Here is a 12529-nt window from a genome sequence, read left to right as displayed (position 1 = left end):
CCACTCGGCCTCTACGACATTGTTGGGGGGCTCCTCACTGCTGGGCAGTGGTGCAAGTTCTGTCTCTTCACGAGGCCTCACATGATACCACCTGCCCTGCCAGTGGGGGAAAGGGGGTGCCTCAGTACAGTGGGGTGAGGGCAGAAGTGTACCCTCCACTTGATCTCTGTTGAGGGGGCTTGGGGTGGGGCTGCAGTTTTTTCATGGTGTTTGGCTGGAGTAGGGTGATTATTAACTAAAAGTTTTTTTTCTTGCTATGCTGTCCCTTTCCCAGTCCTTTGGGAAGAGACAGTGGGCTTTTGTTGGGGCTCTGTGTGTGTGTGTGTGTGTGAGCCCATTGGTATTTCCACGTTGCCAGCTTCTCAAGCATCCTGCCCCGGATGTATGAGGCAAAAAGAAGAACCAGGGAATTCACCGCCATATCATTCCTCAGGTCCCAAATCCTGAGTCGATCCTCCTTCTTTTCTCTACCTGTCAGAGTCTTTCAATGTTTGTCTTCTATATAGGTTTATAGGTTTTATATTGGTTTTGAGCTGTACTTAGCAGAGGAACAGGGAGAAGTGCATCTATGCCATCTTGTCTGGAACCAGAAACCTACGCTCTCTCCTATCCATGCCAAAAACTCGCAACAAACTAGGTGTAAAAGGGAACTTCCTCAACCTTATAAGGGTCACCTACAAAATACCCACAGCTGACATCACACTTATAGTATAAGACTGAATGCTCTTTGCCTAAAACTGGGAACAAGGCAGGGATGCCTGCTCTCACCACTTCTATTAAACTCTGTACCAGAGGGTCTAACCAAGGCAATAAAGCAATATAAAGACATTAAAGGCATCCAGAGTGGAAAGAAAAAGGGAAAACTGTCTCTACTCATAGATGACATGGAGAAAATCCTCTATGTAGAAAATCCTAAGGAATCTGCCAAAAAATTACTAGAACTAAAAACTAATTTAGCAAGATTGCAGGATTTAAGATCAAGATGCAAAAATAAATTGTATTTCCATGTACTAGCAATGAAAAACACAAAAATCAAGCTAATAAAACAATTCTATCCACAATAGCGTCCAAAATAATAAAATACTTAGTAATTAATTTAACAAAAAAAGTACGAGACCTGTACTCTGAAAACTACAAAACATTGCTGAGAGAAATGGAAGAAGATCTAAATAAATGGTACAGAATAATTGGATAGCCACATAAAAAAAAAAAAAAAACACCCAGGAATTTAGATCCTTACCTCACACAAAAATTAACTCAAATGGATCATTGGCCTAAATGTAAGAACTAAAACTGCAAAAATTATAGAAGACAACATGACCTTCGGTTAGACAAATATTTTTTAAGTATGACACCAAATACACAATCCAAAAAATACAAAATTGATAAATTTGTACTTCATCAAATTTTAACTCTTACTCTTCAAAGGCACCATCAGAAAAATGCAAAGACAAGCCACACACTCGGAGAAAATATTTGCAAATCACCTATCTGACAAAGGACTTGCATCCAGACTATATAAAGAACTCTTATAACTCATCAGTAAGACAAACAACCGAATTTAAAAATGAGCAGAAGATCTGAAAAGACACTTGGCCAGAGAAGATACAGAAAAGGGTAATAAACACATGAAAGATGCTTGATATCATTAGTTATTAGGGAAATACCAATTAAAACCACAGTGAGATATACTTTGTACCCACAAGGATGGCTAAAATAAAAAAGACTGACATCACCAAGTATTGGCAAGGATGTAGAGAAACCAAAACCTCATACACTGCTGGAGGGAAGGCAAAATAGTACAGCCAGTTTGGTGGTTTCTTAAAAAGTCAGCTATACCCTGACCATGTCACTCAGCAATTACACTCCTAGGAATCTACCCCAGAGAAAGGAGAACCTATATCCACACAGACTTGTACAAATGTTCACAGCAGCATTATTCATAAGAGCCATAAACTAGAAATAATCTAAATGTCTAGTAACTGGTGAATAGATAAACAAATGTGGTATATCCATATGATGGAATACTATTCAGCAATAAAAAGGAATGTGGTACTGACATATGCTATAACATGGATGTACCTCAAAAACATTGATAAACGAAAGAAGTCAGAACCAAAGACTGCATGTGATTCCACTGATATGAAATTTCCAGAAAAGGTGCATCTACAGAGACAGAAGGCAGATCAATGGTTGCCTGGGGCTGGGGGTTGGAGCAGAGATTCACTGCAATCAAGCAGACGGAACTTTCTGGAGTGGGGGAAATGTTCTAAAACTGGGTTGTGCTGATGGTTGTACACTGTAAATTTACTAAGAATCACTAAACCGTATGCTTCTAATGGGTGCATTTTTTCACTTTAAAGAAACTGTGGTAAAACACATATAACATAAAATTTACCACCTTAACCATTTTTAAGTGTGCAGTTCAGCGGTGGTAAATATATTTACACTGTTGTGCAACCATCACCACTATCCATCTCCAGAACTTTTTCATTTTGTACAACTGAAACTCCACGCCCATTAAACACTAACCCCCATCCCCTCCCCCAGCCCCTGACACCCACCATTCTACTTTCCATTTCTATGAATTTGACGACTCTATGGACTTCATATAATTGGAATCATACAATATTTGCCTTTTTGTTTCTGGCTTATTTCACTTAACATAATGCCTTCAAGGTTCATCCATGTTGCAGCAGGTGTCAGAATCTCCTTCCTTTTTAAGGGTGAATAACATTCCACTGTATGAATGGGTGCATTTTATGGTATATAAATTATACCTCAATAAAGCTGGTTTTTTTCTTTTCCTTTTAAGGCAAAACTCTGGGTTGTGATTACCTGGGCCAGGGTAGTGACTGGAGGGGGTACGATGGGAGAGTCTGGGAGCTGATATTGTTCTATTTTTGATCCAGGTGCAGGTTGGTGGGTTCAATTATGAAAATTCATAGAGCTGTACACCTGTAACACGTGTTCTTCTCCCCAGGTGTGTTCATCTTCAATACAAAGCTTTATCACAAATCCCTACTTAGACTATCTCACAGGGTTACTCTGAGGCTCAGGTAGTGCTCTGTAAGCTATAAGCTGTCTTGTAGATGCAAGCACCGATACTGTGACCTTGATGACAGCTTTGAATAAACAGGGGCCCCGGGCCTGGCTGTTGGGTCCCTGAGTATCCATCAGCCTGACCCTGGTTCCCATCCCACACCGAGGAGACATTTCACAGGACATCAACTGTGTGTTCTGAACCAATATTTGCAAGAGAATCCCAAGTCCCCAGGCCTCCCTCTCTGCCCTCCGCCCTTAGCAGACCACCTGGGCCGCCTCAGCACGGCGCCCCTGGGCACCCCGTCACACGGCCGCCATGCAGGGCCCGGGAAAGGGGAGGCCGAGACTCACTCTGCAGCACGAGGACCACCACTTTCTCCACTGCGCCCATCTCGTTCTCCGCCAGGCACTGGTACCGCCCTGCATCGTCCATCTGCAGGTGGGCACGGGAGGGGGCAGGGTTCAGGAGAGGAGGACCAGGGGGAGGGGCAGCTCGGGAGAGCTGGACACGGAGAGGGTGACTGGAGCGAGATCCATCTAACCAGGAAGGAGCTTAGAGCACACACCAGCCGGGCTCTCGGAGTCCATCACACGGGCCTCTGCGGCCACTTGTCAATAGTCATCCAAAAAGAATCTGGATTCCACCTGGAACTTGGGGGCGGTGGGACTAAGGGCAGGGACTCACTGCCCTAAGTAGGGCCACACACTGCAAAAGCATGATTTAGAGCCACCTCTTCCATACCGTGCATGTCACAGTATGATCACTTCATGGCACATTATTAGGGAATCTTTTAAAACAGGGTTCCACGGTGGAATAAGTTTGGGAAAGACTGAGTTAGACAACATGTTTCTGAGCTGCAGGACTTCCCAGGGCTTTTTTTGTGCCTGTGTGCACCACGAGTCCTCCAGAGGGGAGATGGTTTGCAGATTAAGATGAGCTTGACAGGATGGAATTACGGATTTCTGTGTGATCACTAGGACTTGGGGCACAGAAGGGAAGGTGAGCAGGGGCTGCCCCAGTGCCCACGGCTTTGGAAACAGTGTGGAGTAGCAATCTGGAGACCTGAGGTGGGGTCCTGCCTCGGGCCCTTACTGGTTGTGGGCCTCTCTGAGCCTCAATGTCTTCACCTGTAAAATGGGCACTCTTACCCGTGTACCCTGCCCCACGGGGTTGTTAATAACAACATTTATTGGCATTACCCAGGGGCCAGTCACTCTTAAATACCCAGTAAGGGTCATCTCACTGATTTCTCACTATAAACTCTGAGGTAGAAACAATTATTAGCCCCATTGAACGGATGGAGTAACTGAGGCACAGAGAAGTTAAGTCACCAGCTGGAGGTCACAGTTGGTGGGGGGAGAATCTCTGGGTAACAGGCAGGAAAGTGCTTTGTAGACTGTAGAGGGTGGTGCCAACCTAAAGAACCCTTCTGAGCCATCAGAAAAAGCTAGGGTTGTCCCAGGTGGCCCCCCAAGGCACCAGGCGCCGCCTTGCCTCAGTCCTGTGGATGGTCAGCGAGCCATTCTGCAGCCGGAGACGGCTGCCCTGCAGAGGAAGGCCATCTTTGATCCAGCGGATGTCGGGTGCTGGGTCTCCATGGACCACACAGTCCAGCAGGATGCTGCCCCCCACAGGTTTCACCAGGTAGGAGAAGGCCTCTCCTTCTAGGACGGGAGCCTCTGCACAAGGTGACATCAGACAGGGGTCAGAAAGGAAGCTCCCTTCAGGCTCAGTCTCCTGTAAACCCACCCCCTAAGGCCTGCCCGCCAGACCCCAGGGGCCTGCACAGGTTCCTGCTGACCCAGCATGGCTGCGTATGGTCAGTGCATCAGGGATGGCAAACAGCTTCCGTGTCAAGGGTCAAGTGAAATGGACCGGCAGCGGCTGCCAGGAACACTGTGCTGAGTGGGAATAGTGCTGTGATTGATTAGTGATGCCTGAGACAGGCACAGGAGGGGTGGCAGTGTTTGGAGTGTCATATACTTGTCTCATAGATGGATTGCCCCAGATGCAGAGTATCAGGTACTTTGGAAAACAAGGACTACCTGATCACTAGGACACCTCTGTTAGACACAGCAATGCTAAGACATCCCTGATTCTCATTTCACACAAATCTTAAACCACTCTTGGATGCTCCGAGCCAGTTTTCATCCTTGCTGGTTTCTTGAGGCTGAATCTACCAACAGCTGCAGCTGTGTCCTGGTGCCTTGGGCTGCTCATTCCCCTCCATCAAGCCCCACCCCACCCATCCTGGAGTCGAGCGTACTGAGTCATGGCATCACCGAGGGTGACTGTGCTGCTCCTGGTGGAGCAGGGCTGCGGGGAACCACCGGCAGGCTGGCAAGCTTCAGGCACTTTTTGCCAGGGTACCCCGGCCCCTGTGCCCTCCCCCAACCCTGGCACCATCCAGCTGAGGGTAGCACTGCAGGCTGATGGTCAGATATCAATTCTACCTGCAGCCGAGTCCTCTGGGGAGCCTAAAAAATAGTGACGCCCAGCCCCCAACCCAGAGAGGCTGTTTACTGAGTCGGGGGTGGACCCTGGGCCTCAGTGTTGTATAAAGTCCCAGGAGATTCTAATGCACAGCCAGGGTGGCGAATTACTAGTTCAGAGGTCAGGAGGCCAGCTTCTTAGAAACACCAATAGATCGGGTTCAGCAGAGGTCTCGAGAAAGGCCACGTGGCTCATGCCCTACCCTTCACGCGGACGAAGCTGACTGCCTGCACGCGGCCCACTCTGTTCTCGGCCCAGCAGACGTAGGTCCCGCCGTCCTCTCTGGTGACTGCCATCCGCTGCAGCGTGCTGCCCCCGTCCTGTTCCGACACCCCCTCTGTGGCGGAGAAAGAGACGCCCCAGGGGGCTCTGAGCCCAGGGTGCCAGGGACCTCCTGCCCTGCACACTTAGCTCAGGCCTGGGTACTCAGCAGGTGCTTAATACAGACAGAAAACAGGTGTCCCTTCTCCCTGGTGGAAGCCTGACAAGCCAGACCCGTTCACGGCAGGCACGGGCCATGTCAGAGGATGCGGCTGAAGGACCTGCCTTTTCTGATTTTGGGTCCACACCGTGAGTGAGATGGTGGCCCAGGGTAGGTCTCTGGGGCCTATTAACACACAGCACTGAGAGAAACATCGCCACGATTTACATACAGATGGAGTCCATTTACAGACTTTGTGTCCCCTGTTGCGGTCAGACACTGCCCGACACCAGGAATAAAGACAAGAGCCACCACCGGTGGGCGTTTACTCTGGGCCAGGCTCTGCCCAGCGCCCTCCTGCATTAAATCACTGCAGCCTCAGGACCCCTGTGGTCTCCATTCTAAGATGAAGCGGCTGGGCTCCGAGAGGCTGAATCACTGGCCCATTTCCCTCCCCAGGACGTGCTGGGGCAGAGCCTTCTTCAAGGTGTGTGCAGATGGGCTTCTGCACACGATTCACGGCACCTCGACTTGCGTTAGGAGGGTCTGAAAATATCACTTTGCAGTGGAGGGGACTTAGCAATTCACCACTTCAGCAGATGTTTATCGAGCACCAACTATGTACCCTGCAGGCCCCGTGTGGGCCCTGTGCCTCCCTAAACGTCACCCAGGGGCCAGGTGGGAGGACAGAGTCCCCGGGAAAGGGGTTTGCTGAGGGGCCCGCCAGGGGAGCAGCCGCGCTGGCTGGAACACAGGCCCCCCCCCGGCCCTGAGGTCTCTGAGTTGAGTCTTTTTTACAGGTGGCTCCTTGCCGGGGCTGACATGTGACTGGTCACCCATGGCCACGTGTGTTGGCCCTGTCTCCCTGCCCAGGGCCAAGTCTGGAGACCCAGAACCCGCAGGGCCAACTGACACCCTCTTCCTCCCCTCTAGGCCGGGTCTCCCCACCTGCCCGCCCTCCTCCCCCTCCACTGGGTCCCCGTCCCCCCGCCGCCAGCAGGCCCAGACCTGTGACTGGCTGGTCGCTGACAGTCCAGCTGATGCGTGGGGTAGGGCTGCCCCGGGCCGCACAGCGAAGCCACAGCCTGTCCCCGAGGCGCAGGCTGCGGTCCCCAGGCAGGGTGGTGAAGACAGGCAGTGCCAGGATGGTGAGGTGGACGGGGCGGTGGGCGCGGCCCACAGGGTTCTCCGCGGTGCAGGTGTAAGTGCCAGCGTCCCGGCTCTGTGCACAAAGGGAAGGGTCAGCCTGAGAACTGCCCCCACCCCTGGCATGGCCAGAATGCCCCTGGGGACCCGCTCCATGCAGTTTCCCATGGAGCATCCAGCCCAGAGAGGCGAAGTGACTCAGCTAGCAAACGGGTCAGCTTCAGCATTGCACAATGCACCTCCTGGCAGCCTTCACACGAGCTCTGACCACGTGATCCTCACAGTTACCATTCTCTGAGCACCTACTGTGTGCCAGGCTCTGTGCTCAGAGCTTGACCTGCACCAGCTCGTCCATGCTCATGTCATCCCTGGGGCAGGTCCTACTTCTGGTGACTTCTCTGGGAGGAGAAGTCCCGTGGTGCTTTCGAGCAGGGCCAGTCACTCAGCACTGCACTACCTGCCTCCCTGTGTGGCAGAGTCCGAGGCCTCCAGACCCCCTCCAGGTGTGCCCACCGAGCAGACGCCCATCATCTGAAGAGCGGCCCGTGTTATAATTACAGAATCTGAGTGCCGATGGGGGAAGGGGGTCCCGAGTCTCACCCACGCCCCTGGCTCAGGCCAACATCAACGTCCGACTGAGACCACCCAGGTGCAATTTGAGGACACAATCATCGCCAACCCCACCCCCTGCCCCATCCAGGGCTCCCTCCCACCCCCAGGAACTAGCCATAGAGGTCCTGATTCAAATCTTGGTTCTGCATCTTGGCAATAGCATATCTTGGAAAAACTGGGTACACTCTGAGCCTCGGTCTCCTCATCTGTACTCGGGGATGATAACACCTCTTTCCCCAGGTTCCTGGGGTTAAAAGCTGCACGGTGCTCAGCACAGAGCAGGACAAACAGGGTGCTCAGGAGACATTTGCTGCCCTTGTTCCTATTATTGCCCTCCGTGCTCCTGGGGTGGGGCCCTCACCTCCGCGTTCTTCACCAGCAGCTCCCCGGAAGGCTGGATGGTGAACTTGCCCTCGGCTCCAGACACAGGCTGGCCATCTTTCTCCCAGGTGATGTTGGGCTCGGGGCTGCCGCTGGCCGAGCAGGGCAGGAGGGCGTGGGAGCCCTCGGTGGCCGACAGGTCGGGGAGGCCAGTCTCGATTGTGGGCGGGACTGTGTGGAGAAGAAGTCCACTCGGGGCCTGGGGCTGGGCTGGGCTGGCCCTTGGCACCTCGCCTGCCCCTCAGCGCCTTCCTCCACCCCCATCTGCTGCCCTACCAACCGCCTGGTCACAGGCCATCGCCAGTGGTCTGGACAATTTGGGGACTCTTAAGTTTAGTGAAGCTGTGACAGGGTGACTCCACTGCACTCACAGGCATACACAATGACTAAAGGGATAGAAATGGCTATTGTTACTGGAAAGCCAAAATGAATGAGGGATGATTGGACTAATGTCCCACAAAGGGCCAGAGGAGGCAGAGAAGACTGGAGTTACTGTCTGACGCCAGACCTTGGGTGCACGATGGGAGAAGATGTTTTTTCCTGAATTCCTTCTAGAACCACAAGCAGTGCTGGGGTAAGGGCAGACACAGGGATGTGTCTCGCCTGGGACCAGAGCCGGGCAGGGGAGGGAGAGGCTCTCAGGGGCCTCGAAGCCCCTAGGTTGCTGGGGTCCACCTCAGCCCCCTCCCTGGCCCCACCTTGCACCACCAGCCGAGTTTTCCCCACGGCGCTGCCTGCGCTGTTCTGAGCAATGCAGAAATAGTTGCCGGCATCCTCTGCGCCGGCACGGATAATCCGTAGCTGTCCGCTGGGTAGGACCTGGGTATTCACTCCTGGATGTGGAGGGAGGACATCGGGGGCTGGTGGCTGGGGCAGCAGGACCCCCGAGGAGGGCAGGAGGGCATCTCGGGCCGTTCTGTCTGACCAGGCAGCACGTGACCCACCGTGGCCACAGGGTGATGGGTGCGGGGGGCAGAGTGAGCATGGAAACTGGAGCCAGATTCCAGCCAGGCTGCCCTGTCCCCGAGGTCCCAACCCAACCCCCAGTGCTCAGGTAGAATCCCGGGCTCTGGGTGGTGAAAGGGGACAGGAGGGCGGGAGGGGACGCAGGGGCCGGGGCGGGCGCCGTGCTCTGGGCAGGGCGGGGGCTCGCTGGCATCTCCCTGCAGGTGTGCGGAGGCCCCGGGCAGGAGGGAGGACCCCAGGCCCATCTGTTCTCCTCCCTCGGGCGCTGGCTGCTAGGAGACTCACCTGCAGGCATGCTGAGCCCCTCCCTCTGCCAGGCGATGCCGGGCCGGGGGATGCCCGAGGCCTCGCAAGGCAGCAGCACCTCCTCCCCTGCGGCGGCCCGAACCACGCTGGGCAGTGGCTTCACCACGGGGGAGGCTGCAAAGGAACAGGGCTGCAGAGGTCCCTGGGGACGCCTTTAACACCCAGGCCCCTCCCACCAGGGGCCTCTGAGCACTGAAGAGAGAGGGGTCTGAAGGGAAGAGGGGTTCTGGAAACCTCCGCATGGAGGACACAGGCGGGCTGATTCTTTTCTCCCAAAGAACCCCATCAGGGAGTGAGATCAGAGGCAGGTCTGGGCATCTGGAACCTGGGACCTCAGCTCCCGCCCCAGCCCACCTGCCTCTAGCTCTCTGCCCGCTCCCCTGCGGCACAGGCCTCGGCTCTGGGCTGGGGACCCTTACCTTGCACCGTGAGGACCACGTGCTTGCGGGCCACGCCTGCGGAGTTGCGGGCCGTGCAAGTATAGCGGCCAGTGTGAATGGGGAGGGCCTGCCCGATCTCCAGGGCGCCTGGGGGTGGGAACGGGGCACGGAGAGGGGTGAGGGGACCCGGACGGATATCCCCAGCGATGGAGCCACAGGGCTCTTACGCACCCCCACCCTGGCGTCTCTGGTCCCAGCCACTCAACCTGCCTCCCTGCCCATTTGTGAGCAGCATGGGGGAGCCTGGGTTCTAGGCCTGCTGCTGCTCCCTGCCCAGAGCATAACCGCAGGCAAGTCCCTTCCACTCTCTGGGCCTCAGTTTCCCCATGTGTACAACAAGGAATCAGACAGAAAGGTCTCTAGACCCTTCTGGCTGGGATGTTCCAGGATCTGCCACTGCCCTGTCTGGAATCCCTGGCCCACCCATAGTTCCACAGGCCCTCACCCTGCTATCCTCACCATGCTCTGCTCAAAACTTGCCTCTTCCAGGAAGCCTCCCAGGATTACTGCCTCCTCTGTCCTCCCCTTGCCTTCCCTCTCTTAGCCTTGGGCGCTCAGTGAACACCATTTTAACCTTCTCAGAGCACAGGCTGCACCTCAGCAATCGAGTGAAGTTTCTAAACTGTGCTCCGTGGACCCCTGAGGGCCTGCTGGGGGGGCGAGGGGAGGGAGGCCACTGGACTCTGGACACCCCCGCAGCCCCCAGTGCAGCCCCAGATGGAACTGGAATCCCAGCTGCTTTACATGTTGGGCTTCCCCGTGACCCCCTGTCGGAAGGAAGGGCTCCACTGCTTCAGAAGAGTTTGAAGACCACACATCTGGCCAGTGGTTCTCAGACTTTAGGATTTCACTAACCTACTAACAACTAAATTCAATTTAAATCCCCATAAAGTTGCCAACTTTTTATTTTGATAGACAAAGGCATTTTACAAGTCCCCATCTACTATCACCTTAATTTTCACAAAAGAAAAGAGCTTTCAGCAGCAAAATATTAAGAAAAGCTTAATTGCAGAATAAAGGACAACGCTTCTAACGAGATAAAGCTGGCTGTAGGAAAACTCTTACATAGCTACTATTTTTCTCCCTTTGCCACGACACAGCACTGATGTGCCAACTAGCATCAGGAAGCACTGATGGATGTCAACAGTCTAGTGCACGGAGGGGATACTGAGGCCCAGAGAGGGCGAGGGGGTTCTCCCAGGTCACACAGCGAGGCAATGGCAGAGCCAGGCCAGACCTTGCATCGTGCTCCACCACCCGGCCCCAGTGGGCTGCCTTCTGCCCGGTTCCCCTCGCCTGCCCTCGGCAGCAGCTCCCAGGCTCTCCCTTTCTTACCCGAAGGAGAGACGCGATAGCCGCTCCCCCGCACCCCCAGCTGGGTGCCCGCCTTGCTCCAGGACACCACGGGGGCCGGCACACCCGTGCTGTGGCATGTGAGGACCACAGGCGCCATCTTGGTCACGGTGAAGTCCGTCTGGTCGTCGGCAATGGTGGGGGGCACTGAAACGCAAGACAAGGCTTAAGGCCCCGCTGGGGTCCTCTTGGGACACACAGCCCTGGGCCAGGTGGAGGAGAACTATAAACAGAGACTAAGACACCAGGTGACGTTAGTGACGAAGGGCCAGGGAGGGAAGCGCAAAGGAGAGAAGCCACATTTGCTCACTCAGGAAATATTTTTGCAGGGCGTGGGGGACAGTTATGAACTGCCAGGTTCATACACAAGCCAGGAATCTCAGGGTGTTTCACAGAGAAAGGAGCTTGGTGGGAGCTCAGAGTCGGGGCGGCCAGAGAAGGCCTCTGGGGGAAGTGGCTTTAACCTGAGATCTGAAGGAAAAGCAAGTGCTGGCTGGGTAAAGGGAAGAATGTTCACAGAAGAGGGAATAGCATGTGCAAAGGCCCTGAGGTGTGGAACAAAAAGCTGAGCAGCACGACTGGATCCCAGAGCCAGGCAGGCCGTGGGGTGAGCTGAACCTGAGGAGGTCAGTGGGCCCAGCCCACAGGGGACCCTGTGGGCCCAGGTGACATCTTGCATTCTATCCAGGGCAGTGGGTAGCCAGAGAGGGAGGGAGTTCAACTACGGTGATGACAAGGTCAGATTTGAGTTTAGAACATTCTGGATTGGGGAGAAGCCTCTTCTACGAGCTCCCATGTGTCAGGAACTGTTCTGTAGCCCGGGTTATGTCAGTGCCGGTAGGGTGGGATCAGAGAGGGCCTTCTGGAGGAGGTGGCCCGTGAAGTGCAGGAAGGCTGAGAGGGAACCAGTGCAAGTCCCCGCAGGCAGAGAGAGTGCCCAGAGAGGGAGGTGCCGCCCCCAGCCCCAACGCACCGTGGACGGTCACCTGGTAGAGCCTGCGGGCCTCGCCCACCTCATTGCTCACCACACACTCAAACTGGGCCGAGTCCTGGGGGCTGGGGGCTGCGAGGAGCAGGGCGTTGGAGGGCAGGAGCCTGGGATAGACAGACGGACAGACGATTGTCTGCTAAGTGACCAGCCAGCCTTGGCCTCCCTGCCTGGGGAATCTGGCGGGGGGGTGTCTCACGACTATTTCCTCTTCCTGTATCTGGCCCCCAGCCCCAACACTAGAAGTTTCCACCCCCGAAGGACTAACTGTTGAGTTTGTGGGCGACTTTAGTCTTCATTCCTGTGTCTCTATAACCCTGCGCGTTTTCTACAGTCACCTCTATGATAATGTCTATAACATGGTGGTGACCACATCC

At 54.4% G+C, this 12529-nt stretch overlaps 1 protein-coding gene across 1 annotated transcript in view; it reads right to left on the bottom strand.

The window, feature by feature from the left end:
* Positions 1-12529, bottom strand: part of HMCN2 (hemicentin 2) — a 150205-nt gene that overhangs the window by 17641 nt on the left and 120035 nt on the right. Inside the window, exons 76-85 of the mRNA XM_058524290.1 lie at positions 12138-12259; positions 11147-11311; positions 9791-9898; positions 9351-9485; positions 8798-8932; positions 8080-8270; positions 6969-7182; positions 5742-5876; positions 4541-4725; positions 3397-3478 (exon numbers count right to left, since the gene is read on the bottom strand). Of these exons, the coding sequence (XP_058380273.1) occupies positions 3397-3478; positions 4541-4725; positions 5742-5876; positions 6969-7182; positions 8080-8270; positions 8798-8932; positions 9351-9485; positions 9791-9898; positions 11147-11311; positions 12138-12259 (1472 nt within the window). The remainder of the gene's footprint in view (positions 1-3396; positions 3479-4540; positions 4726-5741; positions 5877-6968; positions 7183-8079; positions 8271-8797; positions 8933-9350; positions 9486-9790; positions 9899-11146; positions 11312-12137; positions 12260-12529) is intronic.

The sequence above is a fragment of the Diceros bicornis genome, chromosome 28 (genome assembly GCF_020826845.1).
Source record: "Diceros bicornis minor isolate mBicDic1 chromosome 28, mDicBic1.mat.cur, whole genome shotgun sequence".
Classification (NCBI taxonomy): Eukaryota; Metazoa; Chordata; class Mammalia; order Perissodactyla; family Rhinocerotidae; genus Diceros; species Diceros bicornis.
This window is presented reverse-complemented; position numbering and strand designations above follow the sequence as displayed.